The sequence below is a fragment of the Salvelinus sp. IW2-2015 genome, linkage group LG23 (genome assembly GCF_002910315.2).
Source record: "Salvelinus sp. IW2-2015 linkage group LG23, ASM291031v2, whole genome shotgun sequence".
Lineage (NCBI taxonomy): Eukaryota > Metazoa > Chordata > Actinopteri > Salmoniformes > Salmonidae > Salvelinus > Salvelinus sp. IW2-2015.
This window is the reverse complement of record NC_036863.1, coordinates 42,362,850-42,386,686: the sequence shown is the minus strand read 5'-3', so window position 1 is coordinate 42,386,686 and position 23,837 is coordinate 42,362,850. Positions and strand designations below refer to the sequence as shown.

The window sequence follows — 23,837 nt, the reverse complement described above, 5'->3', positions numbered from 1 at the left end:
ATTGCGGCCAGCAATTTGGGGCGTTCCTGCATCTACAGGAGCCCTTCTTTACCGTATACAAATTTTAAGCTAGGACTCCGGTACACAGCAGACGTAGGAATGCCCACACGCAGGAACGCCCCAAAATGAGTGCCGCAATCACACAATTGGAGAGAAAGCAGTGACGCAAATGTCTCTGTACAGTTTTCGGCTCCACCCAACTGCTGAGCGCTAATAACGTTTGCTGCGTTCAACTACTAGTCGGATCTAGGAAACTCAAATGTACGACTTGCTGACTGATTGAACGCAGCACGTGTATAACGATAACCAGTTATCAAGTTGGARATTTCCGAGTTCCCACTAATATATGAACGCGGCATAAAGCCAGCCAGCCACATCAACGTAGTTCTGACAACAAGTCGTCGACTGCTTGCACTTTTGGATTGTATTTTTTACTAGCTAAATACACAGATGAATAGCCTGTCGTAACATCAAAGACATTGTTTTACAACTATAAATTAATGTTAAAACATCAATATCGATGTCATGGAATAGTCAGTCGCCTGTTGTTTTGAAGTAGCTAGCCTAGCGTTAAGGCTGGGTGTGTAATGTCAGCTAGCTACGACGACTTTAGCAGTTAGCTACGTTTTTCAAAGGAAAATAGGTTGCTACCGTTAACTAGCGAATAATAAACCACAAACTGGGTTGCCTGACGTTAGTTCGCTAGGTTAGTTATCTAAAACGTTAATCGGTTGGTTTTCTGTTATTCATTTGGATGCGGAAGATGGCCCAGTCACCGGTTGCGGTGCAAGTGCCTGGGATGCAGGTAAGTGGAGGCCTCCCAACTTTTTCAATAATAACCATTTCACGTTAAATAGCTTTCTTGCATTTAGTTGAGTAACGTCAGTTAGCAAGATTGCAGGACGTTGTTAGTGTGTAACTTCATAACTAGCTAGTTAACTAATAGCTAAGTAACTTAACTACAGCCGCTAACTTAGCTAGTTTTGTATCCAGTTGGTGTATTGTTGCTAGACCGTTTTGAGGGCATGACACAAATCAGTTAGCTAACCAGCTTTRTGAGCACTCAGGTATATATCGACAGTTCACAGGAAGGAATGACACGTCTGTCAACGTACGTTTAKCTACATGTACACTCATAATTTGATATTAAACTGATTATGGCAGTACTAGGCCGAGTAACGTATGGCAATAGTCATGTACACACTTTACTCTGCTTATCGTAATCGGCGTAATGTCAAAATCAAAGTAAGCATACGCCGATTAAAACACCTGGTTTTCTGCGCAATCTTTAGAATTATTAGGACATGTAACTAAACTCAACAGTTTAATCAGCGTTCCAGCGGTGTATTTGATCTGCGCATGTGCCAGCACCGGTAGCGCAAGACTTCGTGATCTATGCGTCCCAGTCGAAACAGTTCGCGCATATATTATGACGACTTTTTGTGACGTTTGTGTTCGTTTTGATGTACGGCAGGGTTCAAGCACTTTTTTTTCTTGAGGCTTGTCGAAGTTTGGTAGCCGAAGTCAATTCCCCTTCGTCGGTGATTGGTTGACAGTAGGGATTCTTCAATKAAGTGTTTGTAGTTCAATGACAGATGACTCTTCGTTCACATTTGATCACGTGAGAAGTGCTTAACCAAACATCATAGTTAGACGTAAAATTGAACATGCGAAAATAAACTGATGACACTGACATGCCACTGCCAATGGCAGGTCTGGGTTAATTGTGTGAATTATTAATTCATTTCTCTGCCTGATTTTTAATGTTTACAATGCATCAGTGTAGCAAGATATCAATTTAGCCAATGTGATCATATCACACCAGAGCTAGACTGTGTCACTCTCGCCATTCAAACTTCCCCTCCAGTTCATTGCCAATTTATAGTACACCCCCATTGCTTCACTAAAATTGATCAATGGCTGATCATTAGGCTATGGACAGGCTGATCATTAGGCTATGGACAGGCTGATCATTAGGCTATGGACAGGCTGCGTGTATGTTTCTATTTTCTAATAGTTGTCTATATTCTCGTCAGTGGTGTAAAGTCGTTTTTTGGGGTATCTGTACTTTACTTTACTATTTATATTTTGCCAACTTTTAGTTCACTGCATTCCTAAAGAAAATAATGTACTTTTTACTCCCTGCATTCTCCTTGACACCCAAAAGTACTCGTTACATTTTGAATGCTTAGCAGGACAGGAAAATGGTTGAATTCACGCACTTATCAAGAGAATACGTGGTCATCCCTACTGCCCCTGATATGGGGGACTCACTAAACACAAATGCATCATTTGTAAATTGTCTGTGTGTGCCTGTGGCTAGCCATCGGCTAGCCGTCTGCTTTTTAAATTTCTTATTTAAAATAAGAAAATGGTGACGTCTGCTTTGCTTAATATAATGAATTTTAAATGATTTTTACTTTTAATACTTAAGTATATTTAGAACCAAATACTTTTACTTGAGTAACTTTCTATTAAGGTATCTACAGTGTGTTCGGAAAGTATTCAGACCCCATGACTTTTTCCACATTTTGTTATGTTACAGCCTTATTAAAAAATGGATGACTTTGATAAAGCATTTTTTATTTTTTATAATCTACACACAATAACCCATAATGACAAAGCGAAAACAGGCTTTTAGAAGTGTGTGTGTGTAGATAGATACATATATATACATCTGAAACCTTATTTACATAAGTATTCAGACCCTTTGCTATGAGACTTGAAATTGAGCTCAGGTGCATCCTGTTTCCATTGATCATCCTTGAGATGTTTATATAAATTGGAGTCCACCTGTGGTAAATTCAATTGATGGGACATTATTTAGAAAGGCACACACCTGTTTATACAAGGTCCCACAGTTGACAGTGCATGTCAGAGCAAAAACCAAGCCATGAGGTCGAAGGACTTGTCCGTAGAGCTCCGAGACAGGATTGTGTCGATGCACAGATTTAGGAAGGGTACCAAAACATTTCTGCAGCATTGAAGGTCCCCAACAACMCAGTGGCCTCCATCATTCTTAAATGGGAGAAGTTTGGAACCAAGACTCTTCCTAAAGCTGGCTACCCAGCCAAACTGAGCAATCGGGGGAGAAGGGCCTTGGTCAGGGAGGTGACCAATAATCTGATGGTCACTCTGACAGAGCTCCAGAGTTCCTCTGTGGAGATGGGAGAACCTTCCAGAAGGACCACCATCTCTGCAGCCCTCCACCAATCAGGCATTTATGGTAGAGTGGCCAGACAGAAGCTACTCCTCAGTAAAAGGCACATGACAGCCCGCTTGGAGTTAGCCAAAAGGCACCTAAAGGACTCTCAGACAATGAGAAACAAGATTCTCTGTTCTGATGAGACCAAGATTGAACTCTTTGGCCTGAATGCCAAGTGTCACTTCTGGAGGAAACCTGGCACCATCCCTACATTGAAGCATGGTGATGGCAGCATCATGCTGTCTGGATTTTCAGAGGCAGGGACTAGGAGATTAGTTAGGCTCGAGGGAAAGATGAACGGAGTAAAGTACAGAGAGMTCCGTGATGTAAAACTGCTCCAGAGCRCTCAGGACCTCAGACTTGGGCGAAGRTTCCCCTTCCAACAGCACAAWGACCCTTATCACACAGCCAAGACAACRCAGGAGTGACTTCGGGACAAGTCTCTGAATGTCCTTGAGTGGCCCAGCCAGAGCTTGGACTTGAACCCGATCGAMCATCTGGAGAGAMCTGAAAATAGCTGTGCAGCGATGCTCCCCATCCAGCCTGACAGAGCTTGAGAGGATCTGCAGAGAATAATGGGATAAACTCCCCAAATACAGGTGTGCCAAGCTTGTAGCGTCATACCCAAGAAGACTCGAGGCTGTAATTAGAGGTCGACCGATTATGATTTTTCAACGCCGATACCGATTTATTGGAGGACCAAAAAAAGCTGATACCAATTAATCAGCCTATTTTTATTTATTTTTTTTAATTTATTTGTAATAATGACAATTACAACAATACTGAATGAACACTTTTATTTTAACTTAATATAATACATCAATAAAATCAATGTAGCCTCAAATAAATAATGAAACATGTTCAATTTGGTTTACATAATGCAAAACAATGTTTTGGGGAAGAAAGTAAAAGTGCAATATGTGCCATGTAAGAAAGTAAGTTTAAGTTCCTGCTCAGAACATGAGAACATATGAAAGCTGGTGGTTCTTTTAACATGAGTCTTCAATATTCCCAGTAAGACGTTTAGGTGTAGGAATTATAGGACTATTTCTCTCTACGATTTGTATTTCATATACCTTTGACTATTGGATGTTCTTATAGGCACTTTAGTATTGCCAGTGTAACAGTATAGCTTCCATCCCTCTCCTCGCCGCACCTGGGCTCGAACCAGGACAACATCGACAACAGCCACCCTCGAAGCAGTGTTACCCATGAGAGCAAGGGGAACAACTACTCCAGTCTCAGAGCGAGTGATGTTTGAAACGCTATTAGCGCGCACCCCGCTAACTAGCTAGCCATTTCACATGGTTACGCACTAATCTGGGAGTTGATAGGCTTGAAGTCATAAACAGCGCAATGCTTGAAGCATTGCGTAGAGCTGCTGCCAAAACGCACGAAAGTGTTGTTTGAATGAATGCTTACGAGCCTGCTGGTGCCTACCATCGCTCGTCAGACTGCTCTATCAAATCATAGACTTAATATAACATAATAACACACAAATACGAGCCTTAGGTCATTAATATGGTCGAATCTGGAAACTATCATCTCGAAAACAAAACGTAAATTTTTCTGTGAAATACGGAACCGTTCCTTATTTTATCTAACGGGTGGCATCCATAAGTCTAAATATTCCTGTTACATTGCACAACTTCAATGTTATGTCATAATTACGTAAATTCTGGCAAATTAGTTTGCAATGAGCCAGGCGGCCAAACTGTGCATATACCCTGATCTGCGTGCAATGAACGCAAGAGAATGACACAATTTCACCTGGTTAATATTGCCTGCTAACCTGGATGTCTTTTAGCTAAATATGCAGGTTTAAAAATATATACTTCTGTGTATTGATTTTAAGAAAGGCATTGATGTTTATGGTTAGGTACACGTTGGAGCAACGACAGTCCTTTTTCGCGAATGCGCACCGCATCGATTATATGCAACGCAGGACACGCTAGATAAACTAGTAATATCATCAACCATGTGTAGTTAACTAGTGATTATGATTGATTGATTTTTTTATAAGTTAAGTTTAATGCTAGCTAGCAATTTACCTTGGCTTCTTACTGCATTCGCATAACAGGCGGGCTCCTCGTGAGGCAGGTGGTTAGTGTTGGACTAGTTAACTGTAAGGTTGCAAGATTGAATCCCAGAGCTGACAAGGTAAAAATCTGTCGTTCTGACCCTGAACAAGGCAGTTAACCCACCGTTCCTAGGCCGTCATTGAAAATAAGAATGTGTTCTTAACTGACTTGCCTAGTTAAATAAAGGTGTAAAAAAAATCGGCGTCCAAAAATACAGATTTCCGATTGTTATGAAAACTTGAAATCGGCCCTAATTAATCGGCCATTCCGATTTAATCGGTCGACCTCTAGCTGTAATGGCTGCCAAAGGTGCTTCAACAAAGTACTGAATAACAGGTCTGAATACTTATATTAATGTGATATTTCATTATTGTTATTTTTTTTTTTTTATTCATGCAAATGTATTACAATCATTATGGGGTGGTGTGTGTGTAGATTGAGGGAAAACACGATTGAATCAATTTTAGAGTAAGGCTGCAAAGTAACAAAATGTGGAGAAAGTCAAGGGGTCTAAATACTTTCCGAATGTACTGTATACTTTTACTGAAGTATGACAATTGGGTACTTTTCCAYCACTGATCCTCAATGGGCTACATTGATGTAGCATTCATTTTGATATTCTACAGAAAGGATTTGAAGGCAAGGTTTTTAATATGTTTTTGGGAAAGGACAAATGTGATTTGCTTATGTCTGAGTTAGATGCGCTGCAGGCAGCTTGATTGATGGGTCCTTTTAGGTGGGTGGTGTGCATGTATGAGTTCACTTTTTCCTTATGTCCATTTCCTAAAATAGGACTAGCCTGTCTGGACTTCATCTCTTTAATCAGATAGAAAACAACAACCTRTGTCTTGTTGCAGGGTCAGCATATGTGCAGGGAATGACAACCGGTGACAATTTTGCGTTTCTTCTCTTATTAAATGTGGTGCAACTGAATGAAACGTTGCCAAGCTCTCTTCCTGATTCATCCTACAGGATGCATAGCCTATATCATAATATTTTCAGCAGTGTATAATTTTTCCAGTAATATATTATTTTTCTCTCATTACTGTGTCCTCTAGACACTTTGAACAACATATTTCCATAGAGAATGACCACAGTAGCGTCGGTGGCGTTATGCGAATCGATCGGGGAAAGTGGAGGGGAAAAACGCATCGGACTTGGTGCGTCAATTGGAATCTGCATTTTTCCAGAATTCCTCTMCAATCTGACACTTCTTAATTGGTATACTAGACTAATATTTAGAGGTAATAACTTTAATACTAATAATAATGAAATACTACTGATTATAACAGTGTAATAGTAATAGCGAAGTTGCAGAGAAGCCTCTCCATGGCTTTGCCCACAGGATGATAAAGCCCCCATCCACAGGGCATGAGTGGTCACTGAATGGTTTGTTGAGCATGAAAATGATGTAAACCATATGCCATGGCCATCTCAGTCACCAGATCTTAACCTAATTGAACAAGTATGGAAGATTTTGGAGCGGTGCCTGARACGGCGTTTTCCACCACCATCAACAAAACACCAAATGATGGAATTTCTTGTGGGAGAATGGTGTCGCATCCCAGCAATAGTTTCAGACACTTGTAGAATCTATGCCAAAGTGGATTGAAGCTGTTCTGGCTCATCCTGTTAAAGAGATTCACAAAGCCCTGTTAAAGAGAATCTGTACTTTTTGTATACTTTTTAGCCAAAGGTTCTGAAAGTAGCGCTCATGAGCCAAAAGTGGTCCCCAAAAGTTACGTACTACGTCACATATGTGCAGATATGTGCACCATGTCATTGCTTTTGCTCTGCTGTGTGTATCTTGCTTAGCTGTGACTCAAATGGCGAGGGCCGGAAGCTTCATTGCTAGTACAATCGTAATTCGCACAGCGGGCTGGCCCACGTGTGTTGGAAATGGCACATCTCTTTCAAACAAGTATTTTCTGTTTTTTCATTTTTAATACACTTTCCCAAATATGTCTAGAACCTGTTTTTGCTTGTTCATATATGGGGTATTGTGTGTAGATTGATGAGGCGGGGGGAAATTATTTAATTAATTTTAGAAAAAAGCTGTAACTTAATAAAATGGTGGAAAGAAAAAGGGTTCTGAATACTTTCCGAATGCACTGTGTGTGTGTGTATATCACCATCCATACATTACACTACATAACATACCATACACTAACCATATCACACCCGTTTGAAGTCCGAAGTTTAGCATCACACTTACCAAATACATTTAAACTCAGGTTCTTCACACTTCCTGACATTTAATCCTTAGTAAAATCTCCTGTCTCTAGGTCAGTTAGGATCACCACTTTATTTAAAGAATGTGAAATGTCAGAATAATAGCAGAGAGAATGATTTATTTCCAGCTTTTTATTCTTTCTCACATTCCCCTGGGTCAGAGGACATACACTAACTTAGTATTTGGTAGCATTGCCTTTAAATAGTTTAACTTGGGTCAAATGTTTCCGGTAGCCTTCCACAAGCTTCGCCAACAATAAGTTGGGGTGAATTTTGGCCCATTCCTCGCTGACAGAGCTGGTGTAACTGAGTCAGGTTTGTAGGCCTCCTTGCTCGCACAGGCTTTTTCAGTTCTGCCCACACATTTTCTATAGGATTGAGGTCAAGGGCTTTGTGATGGCTACTCAATACCTTGACTTTGTTGTCCGTAAGCCATTTTGCCACAACTCTTGGAAACGTATGCTTGGGGTCATATGTCCATTTTGGAAGATTTACAATTTGCGACCAACTTTTGGAACTTCACTGCACTGATGTCTTGATGTGCTTCAATAGTATCCACATCAGCATCATTTTTCTATCCTCATTATGCCATCTATTGTTGTGAAGTGCACCAGTCTCATCTGCGCGCTAAGCACCACAGGACATGAGATGGTGCTTCACGATTGGGGTGGTGTTCTTCAGCTTGCCAAGTGTCCCCTTTTTCCTACAAATATATCGATGGTCATTATGGCAAACGTTCTATTTTTGTTTCATCAGACCCAGAGGACATTTCTCCAAAGTAAGAATCGTTGTCCCATGTGCGCAGTTGCAAAGCGTAGTCTGGCTTTTTTATGGTGGTTTTGGAGCAGTGGCTTCTTCCTTGCTGAGCGGGCCTTTCAGGTTATGTCGATATAGGACTCGTTTTACTGTGGATATAGATACTTTGTTCTGTTTCCTCCAGCATCTTCACAAGGTCCTTGGCTGTTGTGGGATTGAAATGCACTTTTTTCGCACAAGGTAGTTCATCCTCTAGGAGACAGAAGCGTCTCCTTCCTGAGGGGTATGACGGCTGCGTGGTTCCCATGGTGTTTATACTGCGTACTATTGTTTGTACAGATAAATGTGTACCTTCAGGCATTTGGAAATTGCTCCCAAGGATGTCCATGGAGGTCCAAATTTTTTTCTGAGGTTTTCTATTTTCTAGGATTTCCGCATGATGTCAACGCCAAAGAGGCACTGAGTTTGAAGGTAGGCCTTGAAATACATCCACAGGTACACCTCCAATTGACTCAAATGATGTCAATTAGCCTATCAGAAGCTTCTAAAGCCATGACATCATTTTCTGGAATTTCCCAAGCTGTTTAAAGGCACAGTCAACTTAGTGTATGTAAACTTCTGACCCACTAGAATTGTGATACAGTGAATTCTAAGTGAAATAATCTATGTAAACAATTGTTTGAGAAATTACTTGTGTCTTGCATGAAGTAGATGTCCTAACCGACTTGCCAAAACTATAGTTTGTTAACTAGACATTTGTGGAGTGGTTGATACACTTAGGTTGGAGTCATTAAAACAAGTTTATGTAAACGTCCGACTTCAACTGTATRTAGAAAGKCACAGGTGTTTGCCTCTGGTCTACTGAAAGCATCTTTTGTGTATCCTTTGCCTTGGCAAATTATACATTGTTTGGGCTGCCATATGGTCACCGTTCACTAGATTTGGGACTTGAAATAGGCCTAAGCCACTAGCTACAACTGCTGTTCTGCATTTACAGCCTGTAATCTGATATGGATGAGAACATTTCAGTGCAATAACGTTACATCGTTAGGTCTCATTTCTGTCGTTGATGTTTTGAACATTTAAAGGGAAGATTGCTCCATGAGAACCCTTGTGGGTGGAACTATGACATTACTTTACCAAAGTGAGATTCCATGCTTTTTCAGTTATATTTTGGATACCAATTTATTAAATTGGGGATTAGGCTTTGGGTGTTTTCTATTTCAGTTTAGCCACACTTATCTAACACGTCTGAAATGTAACATATTATAAGGCAAGGAAAGTCAATTGTGACAAATATGAACATTCTCTCATTGTCTTATCTGCAGATTATTCTCTCCCTGCTAAGTTCTAGTATGGTCATTGCAAAACATAGGCATTAAGGCTACTTTGCAGAACTCCAGTACTCAAGCTGCCTTGTGCAACAGCAGGAAGGCTGCATTGATAAGAGGTGGTTGATATTAGTAATTTCCCTGGGGCTTTAGTAATGACGTTTGTTCACCATGCTTCATTGCTCTGGCAAATGGATTCCTAACTGCAGGATATCCACCTGTCTCTCTCTCCAGGGAGATCAGCAACTCCCTTGTGATTTCCTCTTGTTTTCTCGTATAGGCATTAGGCCTACCTCTGCAGTCCAAAGTCTGACGCTAAATCAGGCGGCAAGCCTTACTGTTTTGTGAGACTGGTGTGATATTGCCAACAATGACCCGTAGCATTGGCCACATTGAWGTGTTCTGTCAACTTGAAGAGGGTGTGGCCTGAGAGGAAGTATTCCTTACTCTTGTTTGCTGTGGGTAACACCTGAGTCTGCGCTAGGTTAGTTGTCAACAGTGCATTGGAACCGGGGCCCATGCACACGACGTGTGTRTGTTAAATGTTGAGCATGCTGCCTGCATGTTCTTTCCACAATATGCACAGGGGCCTCTTCTCTTCAGCTTTTACTTTTGAATCAGAATAGGCCTGTTGAATTTAGACAGCTAGCTTCCTCCCAAGAAATTCTGTTGACTGAAGTTATTTCCAGCCCAACATGTTCTGCCATGTGGTGGTAACAAACTGATTAAGGTCCTGGCCTGGGCAGTCTCCAGATTAGCCTAGTGCTCACAGCTTTATCTGAGGCAGGACGGTCTAGATGCGTGAGACTCGGGGCAGRATGCAGCCTCCTATAGCTGYTCTGGCCCTCTGTGACGCCATGAGCCAGGCTCTGCCCAGACACTGGCGCTGCTGCCATTCTAGGCAGTCCTGTCACACTGAAGCCCCGTACACCCAAAGGTGACCAAAGACAGTCATCTATTCCTGCCTCTGTGCCAGCCTGCCAGACAGGGCTCTTAATAGTCAGGGCAGGGAGAGATCAAGGCTGGTGCCACTGACTTCCACCAAGGCTGGTGCCACTGACTTCCACCACTCTCTGTACAGATTAATACATTGGTGTATTTTTTTCGGCAGCGGTGGCTACCAGTTTGCTGTTTTTAAAGCAAATTTCTTGAAATTCTACAAATTTTTCCATGGGGCTGAGAAAAATAGCGGTTTTAAAGCAAATTTCCTGTAATTCTACAAATGTATCCATAATATATGCTGTGTTCTTATGCCATCTGAGTGACTCCAACATTATAACCATGTCAATGGGGGCCCCATGCCATGCCATTTTCTGAATTTTAGATTCTCCCTGACTGTCTAGTTTTTATTTAGGTGGTTGTTAGTTCTGGAAGTTGATCTTATTTAAAAAAAAAATATATATATATATATAAAACGCCATTATCTTTTCTACGTACGTTGTATTTTTGGAGTGGAGGACATGATTTGGCAGCGGCGGACCACCGCTGCTAAATAAAAATTTCGGAAACACTGAGAAATGCGCTAGGGCATAAATCTGTCTGTGAAAACCCATTTTCAGGTCATAACGTGTCTTCTTCCAAGTAATCTCAATGCCACACCCTTTCACCGTTGCTGTATTTGAAATGTCCCACATTTTAGAACAAGGTTTGGCGATAATAAGCTTAACAGAAGACAGTTTCTCATTTATTTGGATCCAACAGGCTCTCTTTGCAAACATGCTTGTGGTCATCWAGGGAGAGGTTACAGTGCAGATTAGGCTATATGGATTTTTCAAATTGGGTAGGCTATTCTTTTATAAAACAGTTGGATCATCAGTTTTATATAGCCGGCCTATCAATAAACTATGAAGCCACACCGTTCAACGTTAATTAAAGAAATGGCAACTTCCTGTTTTTGACTCATTCAGCAGTATAAACTASCCACATAAAGCTCTGATGAAGGAGATTACGCTGAAACGTAAGTCCCGTGAATAAATGATCAGGTCTATGTTGAAACRGTTCTCTTTTTCTTTTTTCACCTGTTGAGGTGTCCTGGGGTAAGGAATGTTTCATTTTTTAAATTTTTTGCCACATAACTGTTATGTCTCTGTCTCTGAACCTTCAGAACAGCCGGACGGACCCCGAGGAGCTGTTCACCAAGCTGGAGCGTATTGGAAAGGGCTCCTTCGGCGAGGTGTTCAAGGGCATCGACAACCGCACCCAGAATGTGGTGGCCATCAAGACCATTGACCTGGAGGAGGCTGAGGATGAGATCGAGGACATCCAGCAGGAGATCACCGTGCTCAGCCAGTGTGACAGCCCCTACGTCACCAAGTACTACGGCTCCTACCTCAAGGTAACGCACACGCACACTGCAGTCGTTCCACCTCAAAAAGCACCAGAAAGAGGATTTGACACCCACCATCTCGGATTGTTCTGAAATCGTTAGTTAGAAACATCAAATTAATATTCCTGAAAGGTTTGGTTGAAATATAATTTGATCTGAGAAATGAAGGTAATTGATTGCACCCAAATTGGCATTTTTATTTATTTGTTTCATATAATCGTCAACAAATATATAGTACCTAACATCCGATTTGGATCATAATTTTTCCTACCAATGAGTAAGACAGGAGGAATCCAATAAAATGATCAAAAGCCCTCCATGGACCCCCCTCCCACCCCAACAACCAGTATACAGTATCAGTTCTCTGTCTGATAAGTAGTATGGAGCTGTGGCTTGGAATATAGCTTTTTTATCCGATGTTGTTTTCTGTAAGTATATGGAGTATCCAGCCAAATAGAAAATGTAGCCAGCCAGGGAGTTCCGGTCTGGGGGGGGCCATGCCCGTGTAAAAAATTAAATAATAATAATTGAATAAAAATAATACATAAAAAAGGCTGATTGAGCTCTATTTTGGTGGCCTCTGGTAAATTCTAATGCCTTGATTCCGTCCGAAATACACAGCTAAATTATTGAATACTTTAACGACTTTATGTCCTAGATTGGTAAAATGAGTTGTGGTATTGAGTAGAAAACATGACTTTACAATTAAAATGACTGAAAATGTATGAATTCAGTGTGTTAGTAGTTTTGGATATCGGCCTATATGATCAGGACTATTTTCTCAGGTAAAATAACCTTTTTAACATTAAACCTGTCATCTCTTGAGATTAGTCATATTTACAGTTTTACCTTAAGATATGAATGAATTGCCACAATGATGATTGTTCTTCAAGTTATGTGTTTTATTTGCTCTGCTGCTGTGGACAGTTAGGGTAAGGAAACAAATGTAATTTTGTAATTTGKGTGAACTATCCCTTTAACAGTTCGGCCTATCAATCACTGTGGGTGGGATTGTCAGTGGAGGGGGCAGGATGTTTGTGTCACAGTTGGTAGGGTTTTAGACCTGTCAATCAATCACTGTGGGTGGGACTTTGAGGTAAGGCAGTAGATTAGTAATCTACTCAGAAAAAAGGAGTCTACTCTTTCAATTTAATATGTGGCAAAAACCTAAGAAAGGTTGTGTTCTGTCAAGTAAACATGGATTCCCTGTTGAGAATCAATATAGAATGGCATATTGTAGCACACAATTTCAGGGGGAGGGAGTAGGGCTGTGGTCGTGAAATTTTGTCAGCCGGTGATTGTCAAGCAAATAACTGTCTGTCTCACGGTAATTGACCGTTAATTAACATAAACACATTTAGCATCTCCTGGCCTCCACGCATATCCTACAAGCCGCTGATGCAGACCTTTTGGAACATCTACATTTAAATCCATGTAATGTAGCCTACACCATCACAATACATCCATTATTTTAGACAGGGCTTAAGAAACATGATATGAAGAAAATGTAGTCTATTTCAGAAGAACAGAATAGTATACTCTGAGTTRTTCTTATGTTAGGCCCTGATCTGGCTATGGCTACAATGGATCATTTAGCAGTTAAGATTTGCTTAGAATTCCGAGGCATTTTTTTTATAGTATGAAGAATACAATTGAACATTGCTGAATAAAATATATAAATTATATTTTCTCCAAGCGATTTGAGGGAATGCGCACATGCAGCTATTCTGTGTTGAGCGGTTAACAAAGAAACAAGTACTCCTATATGCTTAATTTTAGAGTTATTAACGTTATGTTACAGCGGCCAGTGGCTGTTGTGCACATGGGCTGAATACAATAATTCATTATAATTCCCTTCTCCTGGCTGCGTGCTCCAAAGCACCTCTCTCACATGGCTCTGTCACGTGATCGGGTCTTTCTCACAGGCTACAAGTGAAGACCGAGACATCGCCACCAATTCCGTGGCGCATATTTAAGATATGGAAAGAACTGTCTACATTTACTTTTCGTCAGCCAACAAGATGAGTAGGCCTAATGAACAGCAAGCATCTACTTTCCCCAATAGTRCAAAGTTGACCTATTCTGTGCAAGAAATAMATATTCCAAACAGTCTGGGACAGTTGTGGGATGCGATGCACTAGCATCAAAAATACTTTTTTAAGCAATGAGGCTGACACAACAGATCAGAACGTTTAGCTTAAAATGTAGGTAAACTATTATGGTATTTCTTCACATTATAAGCGCAGCAATACACACGGCAGTAGGCTATAAGCGGGAATATTCCATTAGTGGGAAAACCGCATTCTCAAAGTGACCGCAAATGCGATTTATGCATGTCATGCGGTTATTATCAAGGTGCAATTTTCTGGTGAAAATTATCTTCTCCCAACTTGAAACTCGCGCTGTTTGCCAGTTAGGCTCTACACCCATTGTAAAGCGGATTAGTGTGCTTCATTTTAAGAAGTTATTTGGCCTCTTCAATTGTGATACAAACCTCATCAAAACATATAGGACTATGGGCTAGGCTACATGAGGTGTGGGACTCTGATTTGAAAAAGTCGCAAAAAAAGGCATGGACTGTTAATTGCCTTAATGCACACAAGCTGGGCATCATTCACAAGTGGTAATATATGGTGCATTCAGAAAGTATTCAGACCCCTTGGCTTTTTCCACAATTTGTTACGTTAGAGCCTTATTCTTAATTTTTTACATCCTCAATCTACACACAATAYCACATAATGACAAAGCAAAAACAGTTTTTTTGACACTTTTGCAAATGTATAATATWTWTWTTTTTTTTATTAAGTTACTTTATGTAAATAGCAGTCAAAAGTTTGGACACCTACTCATTCCAGGGTTTTCCTTTATTTTGACTATTTTCTACATAGTAGAATAATAGTGAAGACATCAAAAGTATGAAATGACACATTTTATATTTGAGATTTTTCAAAGTAGTTCCCCTTTGCCTTGATGACAACTTTGCACACTCTTGGCATTCTCTCAACCAGCTTCTTGAGGTAGTCACCTGGAATGCATTTCAATTAAGTCTATTACTTTAAGAAGTTCAGTCACTTTGAAAGTTTCTTCAAGTGCAGTCACAAAAACCATCAAGCGCTATGAGGAAACTGGCTTTCATGAGGACCCCCACAAAAAAGGAAGACCCAGAGTTACCTCTGCTGCCAGTGACGGACTGGGAATGAAAAATGGCCCCGGACYTTTTGATTCAGACCGGCCCACCAAAACCCCCCCCCCAGCGATACCCCACCATCCACACAACCCACTCCACACTTTATGTAAACAAGTTTACTGACCAATATTTATAACAACTTCAGTAAAATAGAACAAGGGGAACGTGTTGCTCTTAGGAGGCTGGCTAGAAGGAGCACTTATTGGCATTGGCAGCAAGGTGGCAAGAATCTCTGGAACCATCTGGCCAGTAAAATAAATACAGGAAGAAATGTGTTGGTGGAAAGACTGGTGAGTAGGCAAGTCGGAATAAAATTAAAATAAACATATTTCCTTAAATCCTCCTTCCTTAAATTAGACATTTTTGCAGCTCACTTCTCTCAGCAATGCTATCTATAACCAGGTCACTGTCCAGGGCCATTAAAACATCTCGCTCGGTAACCATGAGCATAAAAGCCTCCAGGTGCTCCTGAGCCTACTCTTGATGAATTTCAGAKTAGAGAAGCTCCGCTTGCAAGCTACCTGGCTTATTGACCGGTAAGTAGGAACTTGTAAGCAAGGCCCAGGATGTGGTASGCGTCGGTCAATAGGTTGTACTGACTAAAAATACGGTAGCAACACACTGGACAGTCCTTGCAAGATGTACAGCTCTTGTTCACCATCTCCACCTCGTCTTAATTTCCTTCAGGTCCATGATCCTCCATAGTCGTGGTTGTGTATTCTTCAAATCCCTATTGTTTAAACATAGACTCATGAGCCCACTCTATAAATTGGCCACCGTCGCTCTGCTGTCAAATTTGATCAAACATTTGCTTAGTTCTTGAAGGTGCTGTCTGTGGAAAGCCACTTGCACTGGATGTTAGCTGACTAAAGTTTTTAGGGTCCAGAAGAGYCATGTCGGCATACAAAGTGCCATTACTCAGAAATCGCAGATGGATGCTATTAATAACTATATATCCAGCATTTGAGTATGGACACCAATCCTGTATGCRCWCTCTGCCCCAGTAAARGTMTMATCTWGTGCCATCTSTCCAGGCATGGTTTTCTTCTTTCCAGCCCTTTTCGTTGGCAGATTGGTCTTTAACTCCAGCTCTGTTTCCTCATCCCGATTCCTGCAACTTCCTGTTGGCCCACGGAACAAATGTGTCTGCAGCTGGCTTGACTTTTTCAAAATCTCTTGCCGTTCCTTTCAGCTGCTCCTCTGTAGACACAACCATACGATGCGCAGACAGAATGTCCATTCCACTTGTTTGAAGGTATTTTGGGACTTGGTGAGGTGACCTGAAATATTCKGAGGAATATCTGAGCTGTAAGTATTGTTTCACACTTCAGCAGCCCCTCAATGWATCCGTGTGCCTTGACCCGTRCAGTAGTGTTGTTTTTCTGATCTTGTATGGTTGAARGAGTGAGAAGGACATCAACATACAGACCCTCATCTGGATTTCCAAAGGCTCCGAAGAMCTTCTTTAAGGCAYTGTCTTTAGCCCACCAGCGTGTCTCTCCAATTGGARCAAGACGTCTGTGTCTCCGGTCCTTGCTCTCCTTCTCCCARATGTTCATCCTCTGGWAGGATTCACGGAAGAACACAGCTATGTTGTTAATGAGAGAAAAAAAGTGACCCACTTACCAAGACACTCTGTTGTGTCTGCCAAAACAAGGTTAAAAAATGTGTGCATAGCACCACACATGCACTTGATTGGTGGACTTTGCAGAGAGCAGGGCAGAGAAGCCTTTATACTGGCCTTGCATACTAGTGGCTCCATCAGTGGAATTGCCAATGCACTTGCTGATGTCAAGCTTCATGTTTTCCGGCACTTCACTCAGTACCTGGACAAAGTATTGTCCAGTGGATGCCTCGCATTTCACCACAAGTGAAACCACATGGATGACGTTGGTCACACATCTGACTATGACAGAACATTGATCTTGTGTCGTAATGTTCTGCGTAGTGTCGATCTGGACTGAAGACATACCAGCATCCTGGGTTTCACTTGCTATGGTGGCCTGCATTGTGTGTTGGATGGTGGTAATGACGTTAACGATGGTAGTCTTTGATAATAGAGTGATTACAGAGCCTCTGCCCCCTCTTGACCCAGACTCATGCAGTTTTTTTCTTTTTTTCTATGCAGGCAGTGAGATGCTCTTTCATACACACACTTTCCCAGCAGAATGATCATCTCTAAAAAGTTGCCATGGTCAATGCTGCTGTCATCTAACGTATAAGCTGCTTCAGACTGCAGGCCTCTGTAGCTCAGACCCCTCTCGCCTACGACTTTAACAACGTCTATAATGCTCTCTAGCACTTGCCTTGTTCTGCACGCTTGCTCTCTATGAGCAGACATCTGACTGCCGATGAGCAGGCTCTCAATGTTACCTTTGGAGGACCTTAGAAAGTCGGCCTCAGCATAACCTCTATGCATAACGCTCTTATGCTCCCACTCTCTGATGGATATGCTTCCAGTCTGTCATTCCGTTCATGAAAGGGCTGCTCTCTGTGGGCTTTGCAAATGCCATACAAAGGAAGCAGAATAAAGCATGGTTCTCTTTGCTGTATGACAGCCACTTCCTGTTGGTCCCATTTTTACAAAAGATAACCTTCTGCACCACAGACTTTTCATACTTTTGTTGGGGGTGGAAACTAAAAAACATCTAGGTCCCCTGACTTCAGCCTTCTAAAATAATCAAAAATTGGAGTGGCAGTGGCATCCTGGCTCTGGCTCAATGCACATCTGTCCACTGCAGATGCACTATCCTCAACCTGGATTAGTATAAATTAGTATAATATTATAACATTAAATGAAAAGTATAATGTTAATATAATAGTATAATGTTAGTATATTCATAGTTTCATATAGTATACTATATACCACTAGTATAATATTCATTCCAGTTGGACAATACAGCAGTTTAAGAAATACACAACCAACATTTTATAATTTTTGTAGGTTTTGTTCCGTCATTAAATCCTTGTGCAAGAGTAATGGTCTACGTTGGTGGTTAGTGTCTAAGTACTAACAATGAGTTCAACATTTCAAAAGTTTGCTGTAGCACGTCAACCTTTTTTGTAATGTCCCGCCCCATCCAGGCTGTGATTGGTTGGTTCACGAAAAGTGACAGTGACGAGAGCTTGTTTCAACAAAAGGCACCCGATATAGCTGAATAGCCAGCTAGCCAAACCCAAACATTGCTTATTTTATCCCTATTGTCTTCTGTCTTACCGCTTCAGCTGCAAAACCTTGACTAACAGTTGAACTGGTATCGCTGGGCTCAATGGGCTGCTCTCTCTCCTCTCTGCTGCCAGTGCCTTCGGGCTCATTAGGCTGAGATTGACTGGTAACGGCRCCAAATTAATAATTTATTTTAAAACATTTGGCTGCATCAGCCTCATGGGACTTCAACCTCTTCTCTCTCCGCTTTTCAGCACCACCTTTACGTTATTTCTCTTTTTGTTTGTCCATCTTGCTCCACTCCACTATTTATCCAAATGTCACCACTTAACAGAGATGGGAAAGGGGTGGGGCCCAGGTAAAGTTAGTTTGGACTGGACCAAAAGTAATTGGCTGGGGGAGAGAGGCTGACAGATGTAATACCCAATCACAGTGGCAGAGTTCCGGCAGCACACTCGCCTGGGCCAGTCAGACATACAGAACTTGGTTATTTTTATTTAAGCGGGGGCTGGGGTTATTTATATTTTGCTTTGCTCAAGCCACAATTGTCAAGCGGCCCACCGGGAAAACTCCCGGTGCGCCAGATGGCCAGTCCGTTATTCTCTGCTGCAGAGGATAAGTTCATTAGAGTAAATAAGAATTTGTTCTTAACTGACTTTCCTAGTTAAAATTTTAAAAAGTAACACACGTCAGCATCAACTGTTCAGAGGAGACTGCGTGAATCAGGCCTTCATGGTCAAATTCCTCTAAAGAAACCACTACTGATTGACACCAATAAGAAGAGACTTGCTTGGGCCAAGAAACACGAGAAGCATGGAGGGGGTGCTTTGCTGGTGACACTCTGTGATTATATTTAGAATTCAAGGCACCCTTAACGAGCATGGCTACCACAGCATTCTGCAGTGATACGCCATCCCATCTGGTTTGCGCTTAGTGGGACTATCATTTGTTTTTCAACAGGACAATGACCCAACACAGCTCCAGGCTGTGTAAGGGCTATTTGACCAAGGAGAGCCGCATCACCTACCTGAACCAAATTGAGATGGTTTGGGATGAGTTGGACCCACAGTACAGGAAAAGCTGCGAACAAGTGCTCAGCATATGTGGGAACTCCTTCAAGACTGTTGTAAAAGCATTCCAGGTGAAGCTGATTTAAGAGAATGCCAAGAGTGTGCAAAGGGTGGCTACTTTGAAGAACCTAAAATAAATTTTGATTTAACACTTTTTTTGGTTACTACATGATTCCATAGTTTTGATGTCTTCATTATCAATTATTATTCTACAATGTAGAAAACAGTAAAAAAAAAAAAAAAAAAAACTTGGATGAGTAGGTGTCCAAACTTTTGACTGATACTGTATTTATTGAATATTATGTGAACCCCAAAAATTCAAATGGCCAATTTGAGTGCAGTCAATTAACTTCTCAGCGTTCAAATGACGTTATGTAAAGCTTTGTTTCACAGTTGCGAGTGTAATCGGCTACAATTCAAAAGGTGTTGATTGTCTGTTCCTTAAACGGCAACGACTCGATCCGTACCATTAGAAATACACTGTCGCTTAACAGAAGAACCCTCTTCTGCTATGTTACAATACCTKTATTTCTAGAAGAGAGGGTGACGTGACCCACCCCTGATTTTGCCAGGGCCTTGAAATGTTTGCTGAGAGCAGTGTGGCGTGTTGAATGCCAGCTTTTCCACCTTTCACTCGGAGTATGCTCTTGTTCTGCAGCCCACCTTCTCCCTCGTGCCTCAATCTGGACCATCGTGTGATTTTTATATGCGTCAGTTAGGGAGTCTTATTGGATGATCTCCCAATATGTTTGTGAAGTGGACAAATCCCAAGACTCGCACATGTCGGCACTTGGCAGGGATTTTGTATCTGGGCTTGGGTTGAGGGCATTGGTGAGGTTGCCACAGACACAAGGTTATTTCTATTTGCACATAAAAGATATTCTGCATGGAAAACGTGTTCACGGCCATGTGTAGCTCCTGCATGAGGTTGAAATGAAAATCATCGGCGTGGCTGGGGATCTGACTTTTCTGGACCCCTCTTCCCGGAAGCGAAAGGTCCAGAAGCTTCTGCGAGTGTGCTGTATTCTACTTGTATACACAGTCTCTGCTTTACTTGTAGAGAACAGGCTACTCTGGTGAATGGYGCTCGTTTTAATAAAGTTAAATCAAAGATAAAAATGTCTGCAAGATCATATATAATGATAGTATTGTACATGAGAACCGACTATAATAGTATAACGTTACTGTAAGACAAAAYACCACCTCGTGTATTATGAGATTTTAGGATGATTGTGCGAATGGTGACATTTTTCTGAACAGCGCGCACCATTAGGCAAAATATGRGCATAACCTAAAGATTTAAATGCATATTCCCATGAAACCGATTTGAGATCAGATGGTCGGCAATGCAAATGCTGCGTGGACGTTTTCACCGGTAAAACAGTGAGAAATGTGAAGGGAGGGTGACAACAGTAGCCTGGAGGTAAAGTAGGCTTGAGGTAAAGAAACAGGTGCAGAACATGATACAAATCTTTCCCGGGGGGGGTGGGACAAGGGCGGGACTTGGGGGGGGGGTTACCTACGGCGCCTCGGCCTAAAATCATGTCTAATGGTTCCCTCTTTTCTACCTCTCTCTCTCTCTCTGTACAGGGCAGTAAACTATGGATCATTATGGAGTACCTTGGTGGTGGCTCAGCTCTGGACCTGGTAAGAGTTACAATATGTCAGTGTCCCCCCCCCCCCAAATGTCTGTTGGTAGGTTTGCGTATGTGTGCTCACTGTATGTCTTGTCTAGCTGCGAGCAGGGGCATTTGACGAGTTTCAGATTGCGACCATGCTGAAGGAGATCTTGAAGGGCCTGGACTACCTCCACTCCGAGAGGAAGATTCACAGGGACATCAAAGGTGTGTGTGTGGAATATCTTCCGTAGAGACGAGCTGCAGTATTAGGGTTAATATATCCGGTAGTCTAGCTCTTGTGCCGGTAGTGTGTCATGTATTGCTGTTGACATTATCATGGTTGTGTGTGGTTTGGCAGCGGCCAACGTGCTCCTGTCCGAGTGTGGCGAAGTGAAGCTGGCAGACTTTGGCGTGGCGGGCCAGCTGACAGACACCCAGATCAAACGGGAGACGTTCGTGGGCACGCCCTTCTGGATGGCCCCTGAGGTCATCCAACAGTCTGCCTACGACTCCAAGGTTACCAGCTTTCTGTTCTCTTCTGTGTTTAGTGGAGGGCACTTGGAATTGAAGGCGTGTCCTCTTTTCATGACATAAACATGCTGTCAAATCCCGCAAACTTACTTTCACTGAATTCCTGGCCCCTCTCTAACACTCACCCTTCTCCAGGCTGATATTTGGTCTCTGGGCATCACTGCCATCGAGCTGGCCAAGGGTGAGCCTCCCAACTCAGACATGCACCCCATGCGGGTCCTCTTCCTCATACCAAAGAACACCCCACCCACCCTCAGTGGAGACTTCTCCAAGACCTTCAAAGAGTTTATAGACTCCTGCCTCAACAAAGACCCTTCATTTGTAAGTACAATGCCTGAGCACTTTGTCTTTTATTTCTCATGGTTCCATGACTTGACTATCTTGCATTATTTAGGGGTTGTCCATGGTTAGCCTGCCTTTTAATTGTGGGCCAATATTCCCCTTTATAGAGGCCAACAGCTAAGGAGCTTCTGAAGCACAAGTTCATAGTGAAGAATGCCAAGAAGACGTCCTACCTCACTGAGCTGATAGACCGGTTGAAACGCTGGAAGGCCGAGGGACACAGTGACGGAGACTCCAGCTCTGAAGACTCTGACTCGTGAGTAGTGAAGGCTCTTAACATTGTACCCTTGCCTAAGAGTTGATAAAGATTTGATCTGAGACCCTGTCTGAACTACAGTAACATTAAACCTGTGGATAATCCTATCTGTTGTGTGTCTCCCAGGGAGTCCAGCAACAAGGAGAATGACTCCTCCCAGCCAGGCTGGTCCTTTACTACTGTTCGCAAGAAGAAAGACCCGAATAATGTTTCCAATGGAATGGTGAGTTGGCCTGAGTGGGAGGACAAGGAAGTGAATGTAATTACAATGTTAGTTGTGTTAATGTTAGTTGTGGGCTAATGCAAACAATTCGGGAGAGTATCATGGGTCTATAATGTTCTCCTCTGCTTTCCATTTGATGACAGGACCAAGACCTCCTGAAGAAGTCTGCCAGCTTGACCACACTGATCGCCCCGGTATTCACCGAGGTAGAGACTCTACTACATCGGCGCTCTTTTATAACAGTTGTAAAGATGAGTTGAGTAATCTATATTGTTTTGCCTTTCTGTCTCTCCATTTCCACCGCTCCTAGCTGCAGCGCAGGGATGGACAGACGAAGGGAGGGATAGAGGAGCTGGAGAAAAACCTCCACATGGCTGAGGACATCTGCCCTGGAGTCACAGACAAGATGGTCAACCGCATCGTCGACAAGTTCCAGAGGTGAGTTAGGGGACAGCAGGGGGGGGGGACTATAGTTAGTGACGTAGACTAGGCTATTGGCTGGATGGTTCTTCTGGAGATTACATGTTACAATTTGGAGATTACATGTTACAATTTGGAGATKACATGTTACAATTTGGAGATTACATGTTACAATTTGGAGCAGGTGGCCTTCAACTGTGTTTTTCTTTCTGTGGACTTTTCCATCAGATTTTCTGTGCGTTAGTGGCATGTGGAGGGCAGGTTTAGACGCTTGATAGGAACGCCTCCAGAGTGCATCAATCAGCCTCTATGCCTTTTCCCCATCATCCCCCCATTCCTTTTCCCACCATCCTCCATGCCTCTCCTCTGATCAGCCCCCCAGGACCATTGGATGCAGGGAAAGAGGGAGGACTCCTGCTGTGCACACCACTGATCTTATAACCAAAAATGTTTTTTTTTTCATGTATATTTGTTGAAATATGTTTCTGCTATTTTATTTAACCCCTTTTTAAAGTAGGCTCAAGCTGGTGCCCAAAGCAGAGCGTGTTAATGTTATATTAGTCAATAGTATTTAGTTTTGTAATATTTTAAGTCTTAAAAAAAAAATAAAAAAAAAAAAGATTATAAGGACGTAACATCAATCTTCTGCTGAGCATAAGACGTCTACTTAAGTCAGTTTAGTTTTCAATTTTGAGTTCATTTTTTTACTGCTACTAAAAATGTTTAAGTAGTTATATTGTAGATGTTCAGTGTACTGCACTTGTTTCCGATGTCTAGCTTACCATCTTCATGTCACTTGTAGCATTTAGAAACCTGCTGTTTGGAGAACTGCATATCTTGTCAAACCACAGGAGTTCAATACCTCTGCTGAGAGCAGTCCGTGGGTGGGGGAAAGGCTCAGACCAGTGGATGTCCATAAATGGAAACTTCTGTTCGGTGACAATTGGAAAAGGGGGTCACTTGTTTGGGCATTAGGAAAGACTGTATAGGAAATGGGAAGACTTTGCTGCGCAAAAGCTGTATCACGCTCTCTCATTCCAAAAGATACAAATCATATCTATCTGATGGGATCTTAGCTCTATAAGGGCAATC

The 23,837-nt window shown here is 42.0% G+C and overlaps 1 protein-coding gene across 2 annotated transcripts; it reads left to right on the top strand.

Moving 5' to 3' along the window:
* The first annotated feature begins 373 nt into the window (after positions 1-373).
* On the top strand, positions 374-23,641 carry LOC111950512 (serine/threonine-protein kinase 26). Of its 2 annotated transcripts, XM_070434649.1 has the most exons (11): positions 374-805; positions 11,710-11,940; positions 20,945-21,001; positions 21,090-21,198; positions 21,332-21,489; positions 21,640-21,825; positions 21,954-22,102; positions 22,229-22,325; positions 22,469-22,531; positions 22,636-22,763; positions 22,974-23,641. In XM_070434649.1, exons 1-11 carry the CDS (start codon positions 755-757, stop codon positions 22,987-22,989), a joined length of 1,245 nt encoding a protein of 414 aa, XP_070290750.1. In that variant the 5' UTR covers positions 374-754; the 3' UTR covers positions 22,990-23,641. The 2 variants fall into 2 exon arrangements, with proteins under 2 accessions (XP_070290750.1, XP_023823906.1); XM_023968138.2 differs by lacking the exon at positions 22,974-23,641 and having other exon boundaries at positions 22,636-22,767.
* The last annotated feature ends 196 nt before the right edge of the window (positions 23,642-23,837 follow it).